This window comes from Aotus nancymaae, unplaced genomic scaffold (assembly GCF_030222135.1).
Source record: "Aotus nancymaae isolate 86718 unplaced genomic scaffold, 86718_ANA_hifiasm-v0.15.2.pri h1tg000014l, whole genome shotgun sequence".
Classification (NCBI taxonomy): domain Eukaryota; kingdom Metazoa; phylum Chordata; class Mammalia; order Primates; family Aotidae; genus Aotus; species Aotus nancymaae.
Window position 1 is genome coordinate 101,904,499 of NW_026988425.1, and position 25,620 is coordinate 101,930,118.

Here is a 25,620-nt window from a genome sequence, read left to right on the forward strand (position 1 = left end):
CAAGAGTCAGCCTGTCCTTTGAAGATTTGAAGTCAGGCGTTGGCATCGCCTCTCTAGCTATGAAAGTCCTAGATGGCATTTTCTTCCAATAGAAGCTGTTTCATCCCCAATGAAAATGTGTTGTTTAGAGTAGTCACCCCTGTCAATGATCTTAGCTACATATTCTGGATAACTAGCTGCAGTCTCCATCAGCACTTGCTGCTTCACCATGCAGGTTTTTTTTTTTATTTTTTATTTTTTACTGTGAATATATTTTTTATTTAGTCATTCTGTTTACAATTGAAACTCTGGGAATTCAAAATTAACATCCTTGCCTGTGAGCTTCTTATAGACACCAGAAAAAGTTTCAACCTTGTGTTCCACATTGTTCTGCTGTGCTTTGTCCAAATGAACCATTATGAGCCGGCTGCCTTCCAGTTTCAAGTGGATTCTCCTGCCCACAATTTCACTTGGGAAGACCAGGTCCTCAAGGATTGCATCGTGCACAGCTGTCAGTGTACGGCTTCTGGGACGCTTTTGTTTATTTTTTGTACGACTTTTTCGAGTTGGCTTAGGCAGAATTCTCCTCTGAGCGAAAAAGACAACATGCTTCCCACTGAACTTTTTCTCCAATTCACGTACTAGCCGGACTTGGATTTTCTGGAAAGATTTTAGTTGAGGAACGGGAACAAAGATTATGATAGCTTTCTGGCCACCACCAACTTCAATTTCTTTGGCTGCCGTAATATTCAGCTCACTGAGCTGAGCCTTGAGGTCCGAGTTCATCTCCAGCTCCAGAAAAGCCTGGGAGATGCCGGACTCGAACTCGTCTGGCTTCTCGTCATTGGGCTTCACGATCTTGGCGCTCGAACTGAACACGGCTTTCTCCGGGTAATCGGCTGTATCTCCACCCGGTGAGCAAGGCCCGCCGCTCCAGGACTGACTCCAGAAGGCGTTTTCTTCAACGCAGGCAAAAAAGTCCGACCCGACCAGTGACGACCAACATACCTTGGTCCACTTTGCACTTTTATATTATAAAGACAGCTTTTTTCCTTAAGCCTCATGAACCAACCTCTTGTAGCTTCAAGCTTTTCTTTGGCAGATTCATTACCTCTCTCAGTCTTACTGGATTTGAAGAGAGTTAAGGCTTTCCTCTGGATTAGGCTTTGGCTTAAAGGAATGTTGGATCTGGTTTAATCTTCTATCCAGACCACGCAAACTTTCTCCATATCAGCAATAAGGCTGCTTTTCTTTCTTACCATTCATGTGTTAATTGGAGTAGCGCTTTTTCATTTCCTTCATAAATTCTTCCTTTGCATTCACAACTTGGCCAACTGTTTTATGTAAGAAATCTTGCTTTTGGCCAATCTCAGCTTTCAGTGCATCGTCCTCATAAGCTTAATTATTTCTAGCTTTGACTTAAAGTGAGAGAGATGTGCAACTCTTTCTTTTAAACACTTAGAAGCCAATGAAGGGCTGTTTATTGGCTTCATTTCAATATCATTGTGTCTTGGGGAATAGGGAGGGCTGAAGAGGATGACAGAGATGGGGCAAAGGCTAATTGGTGGAGCAGTCAGAACACACGTGGCACTTATCCATTAAGTTTGCCATCTTACATGGATGTAGTTCACGGAACCCCAAAACTATTTAAATAGTTACACCAAAAATCCCTGAATACAGATCACCATAACAGATATAATAAAAATGAAGAGTCCTGAAATATCACGAGAATTCTCAAAATGTGACACAGCTATACAAAATGAACACACGCTGTTGGAAAAATGGTGCTGATTGACAGACTTGCTTGACATAGCATTGCCACAAACCTTCAATTTGTAAAAAACTCAGTGTCTGACAAGCACAACGAAGTGAAACACAGTAAGACAATTTGTGCCTGCATTTGAAAGTACTTTGAAAACTGAAGCACTATATTTTATAATTCTAATTATAAACATATATAAATTATAAATAATTATATTATTATTTCAGAATATCTAATAAGCACAAAATGGCAAACAGGGTTAAAAACGTCATAATGGCTTAGAATTTAAGCTCCAGGTGGGCTGATTTTTGTCTGTACATTGATATTGTCTCAGTGCCTACAGTGTCCAAAACACAATAGGCACTCAGTAAATATTTACTAAAGTAAGTTTTTTTGAGATGAGGTCTGGCTGGTTTGCCCAGCTTGACTTTGAACTCCTGGGCTCAAGTGAACCTCCTACCTCAGCCTCCCTAGTAGCTGGGACCACGGGTACATGCCTCCATGCCCAGCTAATTTTTATTGAATATGTGCCAGTTTATAAGGTAGCATGACTACTGTGGGATATTAAGGTGTTTTGATCTAAATTCATATGCTAAGAACTATTATTTAATTCTGTATTCAGTTGGATATTTTCTTGCTTATATGGTATAAAATTAGAAATGTGTGATATAGAGGGTGAGGGGCTAGTTATCACAAATAAATAAGATCTAAAGTCCCATAAAATGACATTTTGGAACCAAAGTTTTGCTTACCAAAATTTCCATATTCTATATGGTCTTCAAATTCGTATGAGTTTCGTATACGCATAATAAAGTACTGTCACTATTATGAATCTAAAATGCATTATAATGTATGGCAAAACTTGCAAAAAATGCTTTCATTATATATTAGACAAGGCAAATACTTGATGTATGGTAAGATAATTGAACAGGAAATATTTGCAATTGATCTCTTTAAAATAAATTGGGTGCAACTCAATATTAACTCAACAAATTATCAGTCTTCTTTGCAGTTTATTTAAAATAGTTCTTTTCTCACTTTTAGCCACATTATATAGCAGTAGTGTATATGAATAGATATACTGCTATTATTTATTTGGTTTCCTTTGTAAATACATGCCTGCTAATTTTGTTTTTAAAACATCATTTTTGAGTTATTACTCTTTGAAAATATTTATAGCTCTGGGATGTTTTTTTCAACTTGAGAAATTCAGAAAGCAAGTCCATTTCTTTAGCCTTTTTTGCAAATCTTTCTTCATATGTTATGGTTCCATTCAGAGTGGACATTTAAAGCTATGTTTAAGGTGACCATCACAAATCGGCAGCCTTCCTGATAAGTCGTATTCAGCAGTGGCAGCCATAGCACTGCTTGATATTACAGAAGCAAAGCCTTAAGCATCACTATGACCCCGGGGCCGAAGACACTTGTACAAGACCTGAGGACTTGCTTTTTGAGTTTTTCTAGTTGAAAAAAATGCCTAGAGTTATAAATGTTTTCAAAGAGTAATAACTCAAAAGTCATGACGTTTTTAAAATGAAATTAGTAAGCAGTGCATTTACAAAGGAAACCAAATAAATAGCAGTAAGCAGGGTTTATTGTGTCACCAAGTCCCCCAAAGGCCCAGGGTTCTCACACATTCCCATTCTTGTTCAGAAATCAGTGAGATGCTTATTAAACCTCCTGAGGGCAGCATTTAATATCTCTTTTGACCTGTTTCTCCTTATCAAAATCATCTGTCTTATGTTCCCTAACCTTAAGCCTTAGGACGTATCTTGCTTCTCATCTTATAAGCAAAATCAAACCAAGCTGTTAACAACACTTGGCATGTTACCCTTCAACAATTCAAACCTTGTTTGAGCATCTACAGTGTACAAGAGATGTGCTAGGCTCTGGGGCGTATACAAAAGGAGCAAGAAAAAATCCTTTTGGCAAGGGTTTCTAGCTAGAGAATTAGACAAGACACAATTTTATTTGGGTTTTGAAAACTTAACTAAAGGTAACAAATATTTAATGAGAAGGTATTATGTGCCAGTCATTGTCTTGAGCTCTTATACACAAGTGAATAAAAACCATTCCTTGCCCTCAAGGAACTCATGCTACCACAGGCAGAAGTTGCAAATTGTTGCCTGGAGGCCCACTCCGGCCTGTGGATTCCTTTACATTCTGACTGGCACACTGCTGTAGCAAATTTGAGACTAAACTTGAAATTGTACTATTTCACATAAAAATCCGAATTTCCAGTTTCTATTAAAAAAAAAAAAAAACCCACACACAACAAGATCTGGCCCCATTATTCCACCATCCACTTACTGGGAACTGAGTGCAGCCTCTCCATTTTGACAGGATGAGGTTTTCAATCTGCCACAGTCATCACCAGTCTTTCTTTCCCAGCATGGAGGTCGCATCTTAGTGGCCATTTGTTAACAAGTATGAAAAACACTAGGGAAACATTTTTGTACCCATGTCTGTATCAAAAGTGGGAAATGAAAGGTCCAAAGGACCCCATGTTTTAAGAAATATGGAAGACAGCATATCGCATAGAGAAATAAATATAACCCAATGGATTTAAGGTGCAACTGCCAGGCCCTTGTCAAACATTTAAGTAACCTGCCTCATCTCTTGAAGCATTTGAATTTCAGGCCCCTTGTTTAGGGCATATTGGTGCAAGACAGGAACACACAGAAGAAATTTTATAGGTATAAAAAAGGAGAGTGGTAATTAGTGAGAAATCTAGAAAGGCTTTAATCAGGTGATGGCTTTGTGGGTTGGGTGGGAAAGGTCACTCGGAGAGAAGCACCATCTTGAAACAAGTCCTGAAGGTGGGAAAGCATCCAGTGAATAGTAGTGAATAAATGGTAGCCAGATTCAAGGGCCGTGGAGGGGAATAGCAGTGGGTGGGTGATAGGACAACACTGGAGTCTTAAGCTCTGATACATAAAATGTAATGTTCTATATGGGCATCAGGGAGACTAATGTAAGTATCTCTTTCTTATTCTTTTGGTGGCTCCTTCTTACAGTCATCACGGACCATTCACTATGCTCTTGAGGACCACCCATGAAGAAAGCTGAAATACCATACCACTCCACTTTGGGGTCGTCCTGTACGCCATACAGATTTATCTCAAAATCAGATCATCTCAGAATCGTATCCAAGTTGTTTCTTTCTCAGCCAACTGATCATAGGGCTATAAGTGTGGGCCAGGGGCAAGGTGACAATGAGCAGGGAGTAGGTACCCAGGAATCTGAGCCAACTGCTCGCATAGCTTATCTGCGCCTTCAAGTCCTGCTTGAGGATGGTCTTGCTTATACTATAGTTGGCCCTGGAACAATGAGTGGGTTAGGGGCATTGACCCCCTGCACAGCTGACAATTTGTGTATGTCTTTTGAATCCCCCAAAACTTAACTACTAATAGCTTACTATTGGCCAGAAGGCTTATCAAGAACATAAATAATTAACAGCTATTTTCTATGATATATGTATCATATGCTATATACTTACAATAAAATAAGCTAAAGAAAATGTTACTAAGAAAATCATGAAGAAGAGAAAATACATTTATTATTCATTAAGTGGAAGTGGATCATGATAAAGGTTTTCACTCTCATAGTCTTCACATTAAGTAGCCTGAAGACGAGAAGGAAGAGGAGGGGTTGGTTTTGCCATCTCAGGGGTGGCAGAGGAGGAAGACATGGAGGAAGTGGAAAGGGAGGCAGGGGAGATTTATTTTAAAAAAAAACACATCTAAGTGGACCCACGCAGTTCAAACCTGTGTTGTTTAACCATCAATTGTACTTGCACTTGGTTCTGGAGTGCTGATGCCGACACCCAAGTCTGTGGCTTTAGGTAACTCCAGTTCCTGATGGGCAGCTCAGGCTATATGGTTGTTTGATGGACCTTGTTCAGTCATTCAATCTCTGCTTGGGTTCAGAAGTACTCCAGAAGTTATTCCTTAGAAGGAGAAGAATTATCTGTGGAAAAGAACATGATTTTTTTTTTTTTTTTTTTGAGACAGAGTTTCACTCTTGTTACCCAGGCTGGAGTGCAATGGCGCGATCTCGGCTCACCGCAACCTCCGCCTCCCGGGTTCAGGCAATTCTCCTGCCTCAGCCTCCTGAATAGCTGGGATTACAGGCACGCACCACCATGCCCAGCTAATTTTTTGTATTTTTAGTAGAGACGGGATTTCACCAAGGAAATTGACCAGGATGGTCTCGATCTCTTGACCTCGTGATCCACCCGCCTTGGCCTCCCAAAGTGCTGGGACTACAGGCGTGAGCCACCGTGCCCGGCCAGAACATGATTTTTTTCTCAAAAACTCCAAAGGGTCTGCACTGTAATTCTCTTATCTGGCTTTGCAGAGGCTTAATGCAGCATTTCTATTTGCAACAAGTGGTCTTTATGAATTGGTATATAGAAGAAAGCATTTACCAGATCAATAGTAACATACCTGATGCTAGAGGATGCATTGATTTGCTCCGAAAAGATAGTGCTTTGGGGCAGTAGTTGTAATTGGTGTCACAACCTGATTAAGTTTAAAATAATTTACTGTTACTCTCCAAAATTCATCTTTCTTCTTCCCAAGACAAATAGGAGAGATTTATGTGAATGGGATAGAAATTACTGCCCCTGTAACTTTCAGGTTTTTGATGATGATATTAATCTCTGAAGGTCTCCCATGTTGTGTAATTATTAATGTGTTACTTTGGTAGAAGGGGGATGGTTCAAGGGCTTCCTCTTGGCTCTTCCTATTACAATAGCTCTTACTTCAAGGGTCAGGAAGTGGGAATTCTGACAGTTGCCAAATATGTTTTTGGAACCTGGGAAAAGATCTATGAGACACCCACTTGGTCCACTGGAAGATGTATTTAAGCCAAAACTTCTTGTGTTATCTGACATCCATAAGCCACAGTCTAACTGGTTGGTCCTAAAATTTGGAGGTTACCTAAAGATTAGTCATTTCAGAGCCAGTGTCCAGAAACCTAGAATCATCTGGGTATTTTCCTTTCCCCAGAGTATAATCACCCTGATAAATAGGTACACTTCTTTTTGGGCAAAGCTACAAGGAAATTTTATGTTCTTGTTGCAAACTTATTGGATCCTTCCTTAAGAGGTCCAAGCCCCGCTTTCTTTTAAGGGATCTTATTAACTGGCTCATTTCTCAAAACTAGTGAGAGTTCTCTACTCTTCATTATGGCTATTTAAGTCAGATATCTGTACACTAGACTTAATTTTTAAAATGTTTACAGGTAAACTAAGACTTTATCAGGTTGAAAACCATTTGAATTCCAGAAACCCTGTGATTAAAAAAAAAAAAAAAAAAGTCACTGCCAAAGATACCTGTGAATCCAAATATCCATTTGGATAAGGACTTTGGTCTTTTATTCAACAATAGACTCTTGGCCACCTTATCTCTGGTGGCCATGTGCTGTCCATTGGCCTCTGTAACTCTTGGTAGCCAATCTGGATAGTGTTATACTATACGGTCACCTCTGATCTGCAAAAGGACAAAAACCACTGAGATTTTCAAGGATACTTGTTCTTCTTTCACAAACATATTTCTTAATGTCTTCACGATTGGAGTGTCCTCTGAGCCATAGGAAGGGGTGGGTGTAAGGTTACATATGATTGATCTACACCAAAAATTTAATCTTCCTAAACATTTGCATTTTTTCTTACAATATAAATTTTATTTAACGAGGCCCATTGTTGGGTCAGGTTTTAGTCAACCAATTGAACCGATTCATTATAGATTTATTCCTAGCCCTCAAACTAAATATTGAATCCAAAATTTATGGTAACTGCACTCACATTAACAAATTTGGCCATATCCAAAACTGTTTATTCCTCTCTTGACTAAATTCATTAGATTGCATTCCCGCAATTGCTTTCCAGGTTTCTGGTAATATCAATCTTGAAATTCTTCAGTGAGCACATTACATCCTTCTTTGTCAGACTCCATACTTACCTTCCCAGGGTCTATTGGTCTACGATTCTAGTTATAAATCTGGGGGCAATAAGAAGTGATGGAGGTGAATCATGACTGTATCCCTGTGCAAGGTAATTGTTTCAGAGTCTTAAGGCAAGGAGAGGCTAATCTCAAGTAGGAAAGAGGGGAAGCTTAGAGGCATTTGGAAGTTCGTGATTCTCAGAGTCATTGGAATCTATCCAAATGTCCTCATTCCAATTTTCACTCTTTCTCAATCAATGCCCTAACTTTTACATAAGAGACCTGGCAAGTCTGTGAATTTCGTTTCAGTTATAATTATCCAACCTACAGATGAAAAAAAAATTTTTACATTAGCCATATGGCTATAAGAGATATTTTTAGGGCAGTCCTAGAAGCTCTCTTGTTCTCTGACTGTGCCTTGAGCTGAGAATATGAAATCCTAACCTTTTATTTAGATACAGCCAGCCCATTTCACAGTCCTTACAGTCTTTATTTCCTCTTAAAACCCTATTGTAATAGCAATCTCTCAAAGGCTCTTCTACAATAAACACTTCATTCCTCAAAGCTATAGATAATTATTTTGCCACTGCTTTCCCTGGATGGCCAGTATCCCATCTTTCATTGGTGATGAGGTCATAATTGCTTTTCAATCTAACAAGATCAGATAACTAAATCCCTAATTCCTGTCTTTGAGCTTCTGCCTCTTGGAACTACTTTTGGAAAGAAACTCTGTTATCAGTCAGAGTTTTCCCGGGAAAGTACTTGCTTCTCTAGGCTCAGCAGGAAGAGATGATTAAATACAAAGGGAATTACAAACTTAAAAAACTTTTAGAGGACTGGGGCAATTAAGGTTCATAGAAACACTGTTTGCTTTGAAGAAATGTGAAAATTGAGGAACCACAGTAAGTGACTGGTTATTACAGCTGCTTGAAGAACTCAAGTAGGTAATTCACAAGAGCTCACTCAAAAGGAGCTGTAAACTTCATGTTTGCTCTCAACTCGGGTATCTACCAGCCACGGCTGGGGAAGAATAATGGCTGTGCTCTCTTCTGCCTTCCAAATATTATGCAAGATACTTTGTCACTAGCAGTGAGAGAGTTTAAGCAATATATTTTGCAGGCTTCTAGACCCTGTTGTATAGGGAAGAGTTATAGACATTCAAATAGACGTTATGGACAGTCAATATTTGGTGCAATATATAACCATCAGTGTCTCAAAAACATTTAAAATGTGGCATCCAAGATAATATATGACCATTCATTTTTCTTATTGCCTTTCCAATATGTAGAGGGTTATAGTGTTCTCATGATCTGCTGCTTATTTTCCTCCTGTCTCTGACCAGTTATTTTGAGCCTTTAAGATGAGACCAAGCAGGTATATAGAAAAGGATTTCAGGACGTTGGGCAGTGACTAGGGAAGGGGTGGAGAGAAACGCACAAGATTAGTCACAATTTGAGAGCTTTGGATGGAAGGGGAAAATGACTTTTAGAACCATTGTTTTGAATATATATTTAATTCACGGTGCTTAAGAAACACAAATGAAGGATTTTAGTCATTTTGAAATATCTTTTGGTTGTATTTTGTTTGTATGTTTGTTTATGGCGGAGATTCTCCGAGTGTGCTCCACAGGTCCCTAGAAGTCCCCAACAAGCTTGCGGGGATGATATGAGGTCAAAATTACCTTCTTCGTAACATGAAGATATTGTTTGCCTTTTCTCAGTATGCTAAAATTTCTACTAATGTGCAAAAACAATGGTGGGTAAAAAATACTGGCAATTTAGCAAGAATCATAGCAATGGCACCAAGCTGTACCCGAGTCAGTATGTTCTTCAGCACCATGTATTTGCATTTCAAAAAGAAAACAAAGCAAATTAAATTCCACTTAATATCCCTGATAAAGTAGTGAAAATTATTTTATTGAATCTTAATCCTTGGCCATGCATCATTTTAGCATTTTGTGGGACAAAATGAGAAGTCTCTCTGTGAAGTGCTTCTGCTGCATATCAACATATAATGTCTCAAGGAAATGCACTCCTGTGAATGTGTTGTGAGCCAAACTACCCAGAGTTCACAGACCATCATTTTTACTTGAAAGAACAATTTAAGACAAACTATTATTATTCAGACTAGGGGATTTGGCAAACATGGTCTCCAAAATGAACAATATGAGTCTATTACTTTAAGAAAAATAATTTACACTACATGTTGCCAGTGATAAAATTCAAGCTTTTGAATAAAAATTAACATTCAAAAAATCTTGTGCCAAAACTATGAGCTTTAAGTACAGCTTCCCAGTACTTAAAGATTTCTATGATGGGATTAGTGGTGATAGTAATTATGTGATGTTTTTGTATTAGATGATGAAATATGTCAACATTTAGAAGACGTGCATAACTCAGTGAACCAATATTTTCCAAATGGTCAATGCATGATGTCACAAAATCAAGTATGGGTTAAAGATGCCATCAAAGTGCAAGACGGACTAATAGATTTTAATATAATGAAGTGCTGAGAGGTCACTGATATAGTTTCATACGCTGCATTACAACTCACTTTTAACTAACCACAAATTACTGAATTTTGGTGTAGTATCAAAGAAGAATATCCACAGCTATCTGAAATAGTTATTAAGATATTTATTTCTTTTTCAACCACATATCTGTTTGAGGTTAGAAAACATGTGTATGTATACATACATAGCAGAATATGCCACCCCAAAATATACCACTTTGGCATAGAATTATTGTGAGCTAAAGGCACGTAAAAAATCACCACCAGCAACAGCAGGTGCAAGAAGTGTGCTCTGGCCCCCCTCTTTCTCTTCCTGAAATCAGGAGATAAAACCCCCATATGGAAGATGTTCTCGCTGTGTCAGAAGGAAAGTAATATCATCCACAAGGATGGGAACTTGTGGCCAAGAGAATTCTGTACAAATTTTGTTAATAATTCATGTCTTCCTTTATCCTCTCCTCATAGTTTAGTAACTTTTTCATCAAAGTTACCTTTGTGGAACCTATTAGAAATGCATTTAGATTTTGCCACTTCTTTGTGTCTTCATTTCTTTATGAAGTATCATGTAAAACGTTAAATAAATTTGTATGCTTTTCTCCTGCTACTTTGTCTATGTCAATTTAATTCTCAGGCCTAGCAATAAAATAAATAAATAAAGTAAAATTATTTTTCTCTACATGTGCACGCACACACACACATACACATGTTTGTTTATTTATTTTACAGACTTTATTTCTGTAGAGAGTTTGTTTTAGGTTCCCAGCAAAACTGAGCAGAAGATAAAGAGATTTCTCATATATTCCCTACCTCACACATGAATAAACTCCCCCTTTATCAGCATACTTAGCAGTTTTTTGCAAAACTAAACATTTACCATATGAACCAACAATCATGCTCCTTGGTGTTTACAAGGAGTTGAAAACTTATGTCCACACAAAAACCTGCACATGGATGTTTCTGGCAATTTTATTCATAATTGTCAAAACCTGGAAGCAATCAAGACCTTCTTCAAAGGCGAATGAATACGTAAGCTGTGGTACATCCCACAGTGGGATATTATTCAGCACCAGAAAGAAATAAGCTATCAAGCACAAACACACATAAAGAAAACTTAAACGCGTATTATTAAGTGAAAGAAGTCAATCTGAAAAGGCTACATTACTATACGGTTCCAACTCTATCACATTCTGGAAGATGCACAATTATGGAACCAGTATAAAGATCACTAGTTGCCAAAAGTTGGGGTTGTGGTTGGGAGAATGAATAGGCAGATCACAGAGAATTTTTGGGTAAAAAAAGTACACGATACTGTTATCGGGCAAAGCCTGAGTCCTGTCCTCTCGCTCTCCTCCCTGGGCAGCATGAGCTCCACCTTCTCCACTAACTACTCGTCCCTGGGCTCTGCCCAGGTGCCCAGCTATGGCGCCCGGCTGGTCAGCAGAGTGGCCAGCGTCTACGCAGGTGCCAGGGGCTCTGGTTCCCAGGTCTCCATGTTCTGCTCCACCAGCTTCTGGGGCAACATGGGGTCCAGGGGCCTGGCACAGGAATGGCCGTGGGTCTGGTAGGAATGGGAGGCATCCAGAATGAGAAGGAGACCATGCAAAGCCTGAACGACCACCTGGCCTCCTACCTGGACAGAGTGAGGAGCCTGGAGACCGAGAACAGGAAGCTGGAGAGCAAAATCCCAGAGCACCTGGAGAAGAAGGGATCCTAGGTCAGAGACTGGAGCCATTAAATCAAGACCATTGAGGACCTGAGGGCTCAGATCTTTGCAAATACTTTGGACAATGCGCCAGTCTGTGGAGAGTGACATCCATGCGCTCTGCGAAGGTCATTGATGACACCAATGTCACTCGTCTGCAGCTGGAGACAGAGATCGAAGCTTTCAAGGAGGAGCTGCTCTTCATGAAGAACCGTGAAGAGTAAAGTAAAAGGTCTACAAGCCCAGATTGCCAGCTCTGGGTTGACTATGGAGATAAGATGCCCTCAAATCTCAGGAGCTCGCCAAGATCATGGCCGACATCCTGCCCGATATGACGAGCTGGCTTGGAAGAAGCAAGGAGCTGAACAAGTACTGGTCTCAGCAGATTGAGGAGAGCACCACAGTGGTCACCACGCAGTCCGCCGAGGTTGGAGCTGCTGAGATGACGCTCACAGAGCTAAGATGTATAGTCCAGTTTTTGGAGATCGACTGGAACTCCATGAGATATCTGAAGGCCAGCTTGGAGAACAGCCTGAGGGAGGTGGAGGCCCGCTACACCCTGAAGATGGAGCAGCTCACCGGGATCCTGCTGCACCTGGAGTGAGTGCTGGGACAGACCCAGGCAGTGGGGCAGCGCCAGGTCCACGAGTATGAGGCCCTGCTGAATTTCAAGGTCAAGCTGGAGGCAGAGATCGCCACCTACCGCCACCTGCTGGAAGATGGCGAGGACTTCAATCTTGGTGATGCCTGGACAGCAGCAACTCCATGCAAACCATCCAAAAGACCACTACCTGCCAGATTGTAGATGGCAAAGTGGTGTCTGAGACCAACGACACCAAAGTTCTGAGGGTACCCCAGCAGAAGCAGGGTACCCTTTGGGGAACAGGAGGCCAATAAAAAGTTCAGAGGTCAACAAAATGATACTATGATGGTAGATATATGTCATTGTTCATTTGTCCAGACTGTCCTTAGAATGTGCAACACCAAGAGTGAACTGTAATATGAACTAAGGATTTTGGGTGATAATGATGTGATGATATAAGTTCATCAATTTTAACAAGTGTACCACTTCTTGATACCATTAGGTCCAATTTCTTTGAATATGCTGGGAATGAATAATACATTGTAATTAAGGGATATTACCACTTTAGAACAAATTTAGTGATATGTTCCATTCCTTCTTCTTTTTTCTACATTCTCATTGTGAAAACTCAAAAGAATTTATATGGAGAAGCAAAATTTCTTAGTTTGGGGGGAGAAAAGAGAAAATTAAGCAAGGAAAGCTAGAACCTTGTTTATGGGGCCAGAGCAGGTACTTAGCAGAACAATTGAAAGGCACAATAGGTGAGTTTCATAGCAAGTGGGGAAAATTGGTTCAGAGCCAGGGCTCAGCCCTGAGAGGGCAGGTCTTAGTGAAAATATGTGGGCATTAGGTGCTCCTGATGGCAGAGAAGGCAACAAAAGGGGGCACTAGAGGTGTTGATGTCGAAGCAGCCATTTCACATTTTCCCCCCACAGGGCCAACCACATTTTAGCTTTACTGCACCCACGTTTAGCTAGAGACAAATAAGGTGCATGAAAGCTCCCAGGGCTTTAAGCTTTTAAAAAGCTCAGTGCAATTTCCAGCCTTTGCAGTTATTTAATCAAGGCAAGCAAGAGGGTTATAAATTCAACAACTTTGTGATTGAGATTAATGTGCTCAGATGTTAACTCTTCCCTTCACAGGCAACTGAGAAGAGAACATCAGACATTAAAAATTCTCTAAATTAAATCTGCCTGCTTGGTGGACTAAAACAAAACATGGCTCCTAGAATATAACCTTTTCATGGTTGGCAGCAGAACCAGATGAAGTGGTGGCCAGTTAGGACGTTAACCTGGACTTGCAATCTGTAAGGGCTGATAAACCATCACTCATAATGTCACAAAATGAGTAAACATGGTCTCGAACCAGAATTTCTTTCAGGAAGACTGTTCTATGGCTAGAAGGAAACTTTTTATGTTATATAAGGTTGATGATAAAGTAGCCAAAGAGTTTTCTTAAAACTCTTTCTGTCTTCATTTAAGCTGAGAATAACACAATGAGTTATAGGTATCAAGTTTTACTCATATTCTTAAAGTGCTAATCCACCGTGCAAAGAAGTTCCGCCAATTTTGCAGGTTTAGGGAAACAAGGTGACAAACTCTCATGAAATGTTTTTTCCAAGTGGTTTTGGGTAAATTCCTACCACACAGCAAAAGCAGGATCGGCATGGTGTTAGTTCCCCACCTCTCTAATGCTGGAATACAGGGCCAGGGAGTGGTGACACCGAATGAGAGCGGTGGTATGGTAGTGACTATTCATTCTGCTGCTGAGGAGCAGACTCTAAACTACAGCCCAGAACTTTCATAGACGTACACAGAATCCTACAGCCACACTCTAAAAGGAGGGTGGGGGAGGGGAGAAGCCGGTAGAGACCCCTGCTCTCAGCTGAAATTAGGGAGATGTATGAGAAATAGTGGCTATCTCCCACCAGATGGAAAGACAGATGAGAAACTGTCTCATGGCAGCTCCTTGCAAGGCTTCTTCTCTTCCTCTACTTCTGGGAGGAATCACAGGGCTTTCAGCAAAGACTTGAGTCAGACTGATAAAGCCTTGCATACGGTGGCCCATGTGGAAACATTCAAGGTGGTCAAGGAGCTATGGTGATGCTGTTTCCCAAAGTCTGCTTTGGCATGACAGGTAGAAGAAGGCTGCATTGGGAAGTGGTTGCTTTCAATTTTGCTTGAACGAATAGCCTAGAGGGTTGATGGGATCCCCCAGGGTGGGGATCAACTGCATGCAGAGACCAGAGGCTAGGGCAGGAATCAGGAGCTGCAAGTGGAAGGAGGTACACGAGGAGTATTGTTGGAGGTTCTCAATTGGGAAATCTCAGAAAAACTCTCAGAAACCACCAACAAGGAAAAAGTCAGCCTTGAGCATGCACCAAGCCCAGAGACTGGCAATGTCTTATCATAACAAGTGATAAGATACCAACAAGTACAGCCTCTCCTGTTGCCTAGCTTTTCTCTTTCAACAGCACCCCAGAGCAGAAGTCAGAATCTGTCTGAGAATGGCGTGCTCTGAAAGAAGTACAGAGAAAAAAGAAAAGGCTGATCATGCATCCTCTTTGCCATTAGAGATTTTCAGCTGGAAGTCACCCAATTTGTAGGAAGAGAGAAGCTTTACATTTGACAGAAGTTTGCACTTTTGATGACAAATGATGTTGAGGTTTGACTAGAAGTTTCTGGAGGACTTTTTTTTTTTTTTTTTTTTGATACAGAGTTTTGCTCTGTCACCAGGCTGGAGCGCGATGGCACGATCTCAGCTCACTGCAACCTTTGACTCCTGGATTCAGCTACTGCCTCAGCCTCCCGAGTACCTGGAATTACAGGTGCCTGCCACCATGCTTAGCTAATTTTTGTATTTTTAGTAGAGATGGGGTTTTGGCCAGGCTGGTCTTGAATTCCTGACTTCAGGTTATCCACCTGATAACAGTGCTGGGATTATAGGTGTGAGCCACCGCGCCTGGCCCTGGAGGACTTTTAAGATATTATCTACAAATGAACAGAAAAGCCAAAATTTCATTCATGGCCAGGGAAAGAATTAACCCATGAGAGGATTTAAGGGACAGTAAGTAAAAGACTAACATTGTTTGCCTCTTGGATCCTATTTGGTTCCACTTTTTTACATCAAGGCTACATCAAGGAGTATGCTTAAGTAACAGTAGATGGTGAGAAACTAACAACAGCAGCATGAGTTTCCTTTTGCTAAGTGAGTATGCAAGTTTGAGCTGGAGTTGAATTGTCTAGGGAAATTGAAGGAGGACTGAAGTCGACCCCCAGCTCTTTCTTTTCTGCCTCCCTCCACTCCCCATGTTTAAATAAATATTGAAAAAATGTTTAAGAAAATATAGGTGTGAAGGAGTGTCAGGTTATTAGTCTGTTTGCTGCATCACATAATTTAGTCCAGCACTGGTCCAAGATTTGTTTCCTGGCTAGACTAAGAATCAAGTTGGAAGTAACTCTAAGGAGAAGAGTTTTGAAATAAGAGGTGGAGCACTTCCTATTCCCAACCTGGCCATCTTCATGACCATTTACTTGGGCTTTAAAAAATTCATCAGAGAATATGACTGTCTTCCTGAGTAGGCCAGTTTTAATGTGGAGGTGGTTTATGCTTTATTATTAGGGTACATAGTGTCTGGCAAGTTTCAGTGTTTTTGAGAAATGAAACAACTTTTACATATATCTGCAGGTTCCATATGAAGACAGCTAGTGTGCTTTCAAAGGATAATTTTTTCAAACAGAACAATTTGTTATAATCAGGCCCCATTCAACCATTCTCAGCTCTGGAAAAACTTGTACCTAGGTAAACACTGGTTGATGATTCATGGCTGGATGAGAACTAGAACATTTGGCTGCTAAAAATAGTGCTGAAGAGTTTCAGAGATTTGTTATTATCCTAACAACCAATCAGAATATTTTCCTCTTCATTCCATATAACCAACATAAACATTCTACCTTTATTTTCTAAATGCAAAGACTAATATGTCTCTGATTAAATGGAAGCTGAATGTTGGAGCTCAGATTTCATAGAATGGCAGAACTCAAAAGAACCTTGAATCATCTGTTGGGTCAATCCATGTGAATATCCCTAGACCAGGAATTTTCATTTAATTTTGTGGCATCCCACATATAATCCAGGGAATCACAAGGTGAAAAGTTCAATACTCAGAATTAACTTGAAAGTGATGTGCTTTAACATACTCTTAGTAGCATCGTTGGAGTGTAATAAAATAAAGCATATGGGGAAGATGTCTCAAGTCCAGAAGGTTGGATTTCAGTGTCTGAAACCTGTCAAGTGGAAGGTGGTCTGCTTAGAGTTTCCAGGAAGGGGGCACCAAGAGACTGCCTTAGCAACCCATTCCAGTACTTTTTCAAGGCATATTTGATAAGCAGGTAATCCCCATGGTAGGTACTTTGTCTAGTGTACCACATACTACATGAGGAAAACATTAGTATATTCCCTGTGAATATAATGGGGATGAAGAGAATTCTGTTTAGTATAAAATGAGTCAGGGCATTCTCACATCCATATAATTGGGGTAGGGGGACATGATGGTGATGGATGGACATGGAGCAGGCAGAATCTTCCCCATCAGCTTGCAAAGATGAGAGTTTAGTGCACATAAAAACCATTTGAAACTTATATACTACCACCACAGCAAAACTCAAGGGATCTCTCCGCTTCCTTTTCCTATTCTAAAGTCAAATAGTACCCATATTTTTCTTTCAAATCTGTCCTTTATGTTAATTTAAACATAACTGTTTTTGTGTGAACATTATTTCAAGCTCTGAATACCTGGATAATTTGTTCTGGATCCTTAACTGCTTACATGGTTTTAGACCTCTTCCCACCTGGAAACAATTGCAAAGGTAGGAATAAAGAGTCCTCCAAACCTCTGGCCACATATAAGCTATTCTTCATTGTCACCGGAAGACCTCATAAACCATCTCGCCATCTATCGTCTTCCTTACGGTCTTAGCCCACCCAGCCCCTGATGTATTTCTCCAAGTACCCTTTGGGTTTCCCTTCCGAGTCCTCGCAGGATTCTTCCAACCTGCTCTTGCACCAAACCACCAAATAACAGCGTCTTTCTGACTTCCACGAGAAATCCCAAACCATCAATTATATCACAACATTTGGAGCTTCCCTGAAGGTTTGTGGGATCTGAGGGAAGGATCACATCGGCGCCATCCTGCTGGCCCCTGTTTGTGTCTGCTTCCTCAGATCCGCCTCTAGTTGTCATCTCTGCCTTCCCAAAGCCTCTTTCCTGCTTTGCGACACTATTTCCTGCTTTCTTGCTTCAACTGCCTTGGAAAAAGTATTTTCCTTACCCCCTGCAATTGTGGCAAATTAAATATTTTCATCTTGTTATATAAATATTTAAAAACTGAAACAGTTCTTAAATCTAGTAAATATTTTTAAGAGTAACATAAAGAAAAAGAATTCTTCAGCTGTTGTGAATGGGCTTTCCTGAGGGAGAGGAGAAGAAGCCTGAAGTTCATACATAACCTATAGGTAAATATACTTAAAGGTACCCACAAAGGCTTTTGAATTTGTCTAAACTGGGCTGTGATGTGTAACTGAAATATGTTCTAAGGGCATAACTCACTCAATGATGCAAAAATTTTCCTGGAAGTTAAGTATTGGTTTTAAATGAATTGTTTCTTTCTATTTATGGGGACTAAGACTGTCAACACACATACTACTGTGTGCTCTTCATTTTTGTGGTGTGATTAATGAGAACAACTTAATTGTGCCTTCTTCTCAGCTAGGAACATACATTGTTAGTATGCTACATATGTTATTGTCTTGGTTGTCTCTATATACATGTAGATCTATGAATAGCAATTATCAGTTAGACTAACTGAAAATTGAGTTCAAGGAAAATATACAACTCTCATGATATGATCAACTCATGTTTCTTGCAAAAATTGTAAAAATAAGCAGGTTTTCTTTTGGTCTTGCATAAAAATACATAGAGAAATTTAACAGTATTCCAAAATTTCAGTCTGGCAGATATCTTCAAGGAAAAGAGACATTTAAGAGATAAATATGTATTTATGAGATATGGTTAGATATAAACAATGGAATAGTAGTTGTCAAATGGAGCAGGTCATTTGTGTTTTCACATAAGGTAAAAGGCATACTCTGAGGAAAAATTTTTATGTAAAGTATGATGTACTCAGTAAAAATGGAAATGGGCTTGAATTATACTTGGAATTGGTCTAATATTATGATAGATTATCTTGATTATAACAGAAGTGAGTCTTTCTAGACTTAAGGCATTCTATAGTGGTGTGTAGGTTGCCATGGAAACTCCCCAAAATGTATTCATACACTATTTGGGGGCATTTCCACTGTACCGATTGACAAGTGGCTGACAGAGAAAGACTGTTCAGTTGGGAGCTTACCAGAGTAGTTTCGAATTGGACCTCAGAGAAAAAGATAATGATTAGTTAGAATGCATGTGTTACTTTGCATTTTTCAAACTATTTTGACATTCAAGCTTGGCATTCTTCATAAAATTTATGCTGTAGGTCAGTATTCTGATTGCCCTTTTTATTTAGCTGAGAAAACAAAGGATTGTAAGCCTAGGAAGCATTTTCAAGGCACAGTCCTTAAGCAAGACCATAATTAAGTCATCAGGAATAAGTTGTTCTGCATTTTATTCTAAAAAATCTTGAAGGTTGATTTGCAACCGTCTAATGGAAAAGTGTTTTTCTTCTAAAAAAATATTGTCTATATTTCTTCAAATAAAATTTCAGCACATTTATCACCAACAATAATAATTAATACAAGATTTCAATGTATTGAACACTGGATATGCGCTAAGTACTCTACTAAACTTGTTCCATTCATTATATTACTTTTTCTCTCACAACAGTTCTGTGAAGTAGGTCTTGTTACTACTATTTACAGAAAAGAAACCTGATTCGGATTAATTAACTTGCCCACGTTCCTTATTAAGTGGTAGAGGCAGAATTAGAAACCAGGTCTGTTTGATTCATAAGCCTGAGTGCTTACTCATTTTGCCACACTTTTCTGTTGCCATTTTATAGTTGCATCCAACATGCATTTGTTGTGCATAGCACTGTGGTAAGTATTGTACATGTAGCATGCTTTTGAAGTAATGAGGGGCTAAAGAAACAAAAGTGCCAGGGTTCAAACCCAGACAGGACTAGTTTGTAGCTACTGTTCTCTCTGATTATTGGAAATATTTCATGAGGTTAAATTACAATCAGCCTCAGGGCTTGGTGTAGAGGTATAGAACAGATGGTCAACTCATTCTCCCTAAGTTTCACAACAAGAACTATTCTCACCCAGTTCATTCCCCTCACTTCAAGGAGTTAGCCTATCCAGAATATGAACATTCCTTCATTCAACAGATACTTGGGGAATTCTTACCGCCACATACTGTCCTAAGTGTGCTGATACTATAATCAACAACACAGACCATACTTTAGCTCTTCTGGTGCTATTTTCCTGCTAAAATCCTTCAAGGGTGCCCATTACTTATGGGTTAATATTCACACCCCTTACGAAGGAATAATTAGTATTTTAGAGGAATTTATCATATAGTTTGGAGAACATGCTAAAAATAGGAGACTTGATGAGGTGAGAGAAGGCAGGGAGGGTGGGAGACAGCTGTAAAGAAGGCAGGAGGCTGATAGTCTATGCAGGGCCATGGACTAGAGTTCATGAAAGCATGAATTCTGTCTGCAGCTTTGAGCAACATATAAGTTATTCACTTTTCTGCCCTGACTCCCCATTACCCTCTAAATTACGTGATGACAGGAGTGTGGCCCCCTCATCTGCACATCCCTATGGACTAAGCCAGGCTTGGCACATAAAGAGAGTCTAAACACTCCAAAATAAACGTTCTTAGTATTTGTGGAAACTTATGTTTCTAAAACCCTCTGGGTCATAGTTTTCTTCTGAAAATGAGGTCACATAGATCCTTACAACACAAAATGTGAACCACAGATACACAATATTGGCTACACCTGTGAACTTTTTCCAAACAAGGAATCCCAGGCTTCATCCCAAATAACTGTGAGTCTGTTTTTTTTGTTACAAGATCCTCAGGTGATTTGTGTGCACATTAATGTTTAAGATACACTGGATCCAGTCATTTTTATAATTGATTAGTAATTGTAAGAAAAAATATGATCAACTCTATAATATTATACTCTAATAGTGTCTGTAGATTTTATAAACATCAGGGGACAAAAAGCAAGGCCAGGGCCCCAATAAGCTGCAACAGGATAGACTGAAATCCTGTAAACCTCCTTGGAAACACTAGCGCCCAAGAGAGAAGGACTTTATAGCTTCTGACAAAGTTAGAAGGCTGTAGACAGAACAGATTGCATTTGTCAACCTGGAAACATTAAAGAAAGTTTGTTCTTTTGTGCAATCATTTAGCAATAAGGTAAGGCTTGCCAGCTAGATTTATTGGGATATTGGATTTTATGTTTCTTGTATCGAATAATATTTTTTACATTGTTTATGTCTAAATAAATCTTCTATTTTACATCACCCTGTTGTATTGCTGCTTACAGATAAAGGGTTCAGGTAGCATAATTTGCTCTGCCCTTGGGACATGCTGCCATACGTTAAAATCCAGTCACACACAGACTATAGCAGAGAATTTCAATGTGTTCTGAAAAGTTGCACAGAAATAGTGGTGAAAAAAAGCCCACCAAGAAGAGGTGGTTTCTGATCTTGTTCTACCTAGTCTTTGCCTGGTAGGTACTGATTATGAGTGAAATTCAAATTGAAAGATGATAATTTCAAAGTAAAATCTCTTCCTTAAAAACCCTGCATACAATCCAGTCCTTGCTGTTTTGTAACACACGGCTTTATGTCCATCAATATTCATTGATTTTTGACTTTTTTATGGTATACATACAAAAATTAAATCAGTAAATAATAGTGAAAAGAAAAATGACACCTAGATTAGTTTAAAATATAACTTAAAATTTTGCAAAGGAAATAATGACTATTGTAAAGAAAATTAATGTGAACCTTTCTTTGTGCTTATAAAAGGAATAGAAATGTGCTCTCACTTTGAAATAGCAGGATAAAATATGTCCATTTGTATTACAGTCTTTATCCGTTAGTCTGCTTTATGATTTGATTTCAGGTTTTCATTGTTCCAACGCAATTTTCCAGATTGAATCTTAAAAGGATTATAAACCACAAAAGTCATTTTAAATTCTACATGGACTTAATACACCTACTGCAATTCTGTGCATTTGTCTTCTAAATTCTATAAAAAAATTTCTTGACACTTTCTCTTTCACTTGTTTTTTACAATATACTTTGTATAAAAATTTGCCAAATACTGATGCCTGTCTTATTTAATATGTTTTAAAATGTGGCAGCCAATCAGCATAATTTCAATGTCAAATATGCTGATGTTTTAATTTTTTTCTGTATTAAAATACAATCCTCAATTTAAATCAATTGATAATGCAACAGAAATAAATACAAGCTCAAGTTCAGAAAACAGCACTTTTTTCCTCTCCTAAGTCTCTATCTGACACAAAGATGGCTGTGACTTTCTATTCCCTTGTAAAATGGAGCCACTGTTGATAGCACTGGGAAACTTAAATGTCCATCTTCCTGAGCACCCTTGGAAGATGGACTGTGTTTGAAATGGAACTGGGAAAATAAGAGAAATGAATTCTTCCATCTGGATAAATAAGAACAGCAGATCCAGAATATTTAGGCAAGTTGGCTAACAGTACACTAATTTTTCAAGCCTTTTCAAAAAAGCATTGTAGCCAGTATCTCTTTCAATCTTCATAATTCAAGGAGATGGTTCTTACTATTTGTCTGAGATCCAAGTGTAAGGCCCTAGGCCGGGTTTACTTGGGAGATTCAGACATGTTCAAGAGGTATGTGGGGTTTCCAGAGAAGCGTCAGGGGAATAATTACATTTGTAGTAGACAAAGAATAGAGAAGAAGCTTTATAGGAAAGAATTCAGCCTAAGGGAGTCAGAATTGAGGCAGGCACATCACCTCTGCAGATAGATTTTGCATACAATAATGTGTGTGCACTGCCAGCATGTTCTCTGGTGTTTCCACCTCTGTCCCCATTCTTTTCTGTTCTTGATATTTGTTCCTAAACTCAAGGAAGAGAAACCTGAGAACCCAAGGTAGCCCTGCCTCTGGCTTACATAACAGAGGGGCACATAAATGTGGTGTGAGTTTGAGATATTTTATCCCCTTCAGAAAAACTAGTATGGGGAATGGTGAAGTATGAAGCACAGGCTTGGCAGTGAGTTCAAATTAGCAACAAACTACGTCTTTACAATGACCACAGGTCTATGTGGCTAGTGTCAGAAGCAGACCCAGCACTTTGGGAGGCAGAGGCGGGTGGATTGCTTGAGGCCAGGAGTTCGAGACTAGCCTGGCCAACATGGCAAAACCACATTTCTACTAAAAATTAAAAAATTAGCTGGGCTTGGTGGCACGTGCCTGTAATCCCAGCTACTCGGGAGGCTGAAGCAGAAGAATTTCTTGAACCTGGGAGGCAGAGGCTGCAATGAGCCAAGATTGCACCACAGCACTCCAGCCTGGGTGAAAGAGTGAGACTCTGTCTCAAAAATACATAGATAGATAGATAGATAGATAACACAAATAAGAAGTAGAGGAGGCCCGTAGAGCCTCTGCCTCATGTCAGAACCACCTGTTTCTATCTTGTCCCTGATTGTTAGCTTGTTGACAGCAGAGAAAACTAACCTGCATTCTACAATTCTCAAAGTCAACATCTTATGTGAGGAATATGTGGGCTTTAGGCATGGCTAGTTCACTATAGATTTCTGTTATACTCTATTGCCTTTGGAAGGAAACCTACCAGCAAGAGTGTTCATTTATTTGTGATTTTATTGACTTTTATTCAACTTTTGGCTCAAAAGACAACAATTAGCTTTAGGCATCATGTAGATACCTGATTATTGATAATCATGCAGTATCTGCATGTTAATACCACTGTGAGAGTCAGCATTGGTAGAAATGATCTGTATATAAAACAGTTAAAATTTTCCAGAAAAATTTTTAAACTTAAAAAATTTTTTAGCAAACTGACTTGTGTTCCATCCTCCTGCCTTACCTTCTTTTTAACTTTTAGTTATGTAGCACCACTTTTGGATGGGTTGACTGTAGTCCATAAAGAAGTGTGTGCTTCTCTCTGCTGGCAGTGGGGCAATCATTAATTTTCAAATTGACGCTGTAGTCACCTGACACATGCTGAAAGTGAGCTTTATTCTTATGGGGAGAGGTGATTCCAAATCTTTCAGTCTTTCTGATGGCCATTTTTCATGCTAGTAATACTAATGGCATCCAAAAAAATTCCCAGTAGATTGCACAACTGGAGAAGCAATGTCTAGCACATGACTACACAATAAATGTTTTTTTTGAGACGGAGTCTTGCTCTGTCGCCCAGGCTGGAGTGCAGTAGTGTGATCTCGGCTCACTGCAACCTCTGCCTCCCTGTTCAAGCTATTCCCCTTCCTCAGCCTACCGAGTAGCTGGGACTACAGACGTGCATGACCACACCTGCCTAATTTTTTGGATTTTAGTAGAGATGGGGTTTCGCCATGATGGCTAGGATGGTCTCGATCTCCTGACCTTGTGATTCACCCGCCTCGGCTTCCCAAAAAGCTGGGATTACAAGCATGAGCCATAATGCCCAGCCAATAAATGTTTTTTATTTGACAAAGAGCCTCCATCAAATAGACAAAAATCAGAGCCTATTTTGTGCTTGCTTTGAATTTGTAGTAACTGATAAACACATTTTTGTCAGATACTAATCCAGAATATACCTATGTTGCTAAAAAAAGAAAAAAAAATCCAAATTAGGGCCATCGTAATAGTAACCTTTTGGCTTTATTTCCACAAAAGATAATAAAATTCTTCCTGAAATGTATGTAGTCGAAATCTTGAGTTCACTACTCACTTTTCTGTATTCCCACACATGTTCACAACTCAAACTACTTGCCCTTTCTCCACAAGGCAGACCTAAGGGTACCCAGAAATCTCTGCACACTGCCTGATATATATGGGGAGTGGGCCACAGGTAAAGATCTGCTATGGGCATGCAATTGGCGCTCAGCTGGTTATGCCTCACCTCTCTCGTTCTCCACTGCCCAAGTGCCAGTGTGAAATGTAATATTTGCCAACATCACAGAGCAAGGACTACCACGAGGTCAGCCTCCACACAAGTGGGTGGTCCTGCTGTGGTGAGACACTCATTAGACTGTGTGGTTGGGATTTCCTGCACATTTAGGAGATTTAAGCTCACTTTGTTTTATTTATAGGTGGACTTCAGGAGGAGCCAGTTCCCCCTAAAGTAAAAAAGTTACTCTCTACTAATTAACAGTGGTCTCATTTCATTTAACATTTGAAAACAAGCTTGTGAATATTTTCTAGGAGGCAGAATTAGGGGATAGGACCAGATAAGCTCTAAGATCCTTCCAATCCATGGGAGGAACCAAATGAACAGGTATCAGTTTGCTTGTCCAACTCCCAGAGGCATCATTGTGCTCAGCCTTTTCCAGGGCTAAATGGCTTTCAAAAATGTAGCTTGGTATAGGTAGCACTGTATGGCTAGGATGGGAAGAATCTTAGAGCTTATCTGGTCCTATCCCCTGATTTTACGGATGAAGATACTAAAATCCATAGGGGGTGACTAAATAAGATAATTCATGTAGATTGCTGCCCACACTAACACTTAAGTGCTCAGCAATTATTAGCTTGTTATTATATTGTTCTGCAGTTTGCTCTCTCTTGAAATATATATCCTTAAAACTATATATCATGAGAGTCTTTCTTGGTTTAGTTCATCCAGTTATATCCATGTATCTCTTACTTTTTAAAAAGTTCTCAATTAATGAACATTTAGGTTATTTCTAATTTTTTTCCCATTTCAAACAATGCACAGTGAACATGCTTATAGGTGGAGCTTTCCATACGCATGTATTATTCCTGCAGGCTAGATTTCTAGACTTGGGATTGCTGAATGTGTATATTTAAATTTTAAAAACTACTGTCAAATATTGTTTCTAGGGCTAGTCCATAACTTTCAACTTCATCAACATTTATAAAAATATTTCCCTACAACCTTGCCTAT

General features: G+C 39.4%; 1 protein-coding gene across 1 annotated transcript; it reads right to left on the reverse strand.

Annotated features, from left to right (window-relative positions):
* Positions 1 to 240: 240 nt before the first annotated feature.
* LOC105731955 (small ribosomal subunit protein eS7-like) lies at positions 241 to 12,013 on the reverse strand. Its single transcript, XM_064375814.1, has 4 exons — positions 11,831 to 12,013; positions 11,510 to 11,735; positions 6,190 to 6,264; positions 241 to 938 (listed from the first exon to the last, which is right to left on the reverse strand). The coding sequence occupies exons 1-4, from the start codon at positions 12,011 to 12,013 to the stop codon at positions 274 to 276; spliced, it is 1,149 nt and encodes a 382-aa protein (XP_064231884.1). The 3' UTR covers positions 241 to 273.
* Positions 12,014 to 25,620: the final 13,607 nt, after the last annotated feature.

Excerpts from the sequence above, each read along its gene's own strand:
- LOC105731955 (XM_064375814.1), bottom strand. The coding sequence starts at position 12,013 with ATGTCACTCTCCACAGACTGGCGCATTGTCCAAAGTATTTGCAAAGAT. Across the intron at positions 6,265-11,509 it reads TCAGGCTTTGCCCGATAACA|GTTGTGACACCAATTACAAC; the intron begins GTATCGTGTACT and ends AAACTTAATCAG. Across the intron at positions 939-6,189 it reads AATGCATCCTCTAGCATCAG|AAAACGCCTTCTGGAGTCAG; the intron begins GTATGTTACTAT and ends CCTGCGTTGAAG.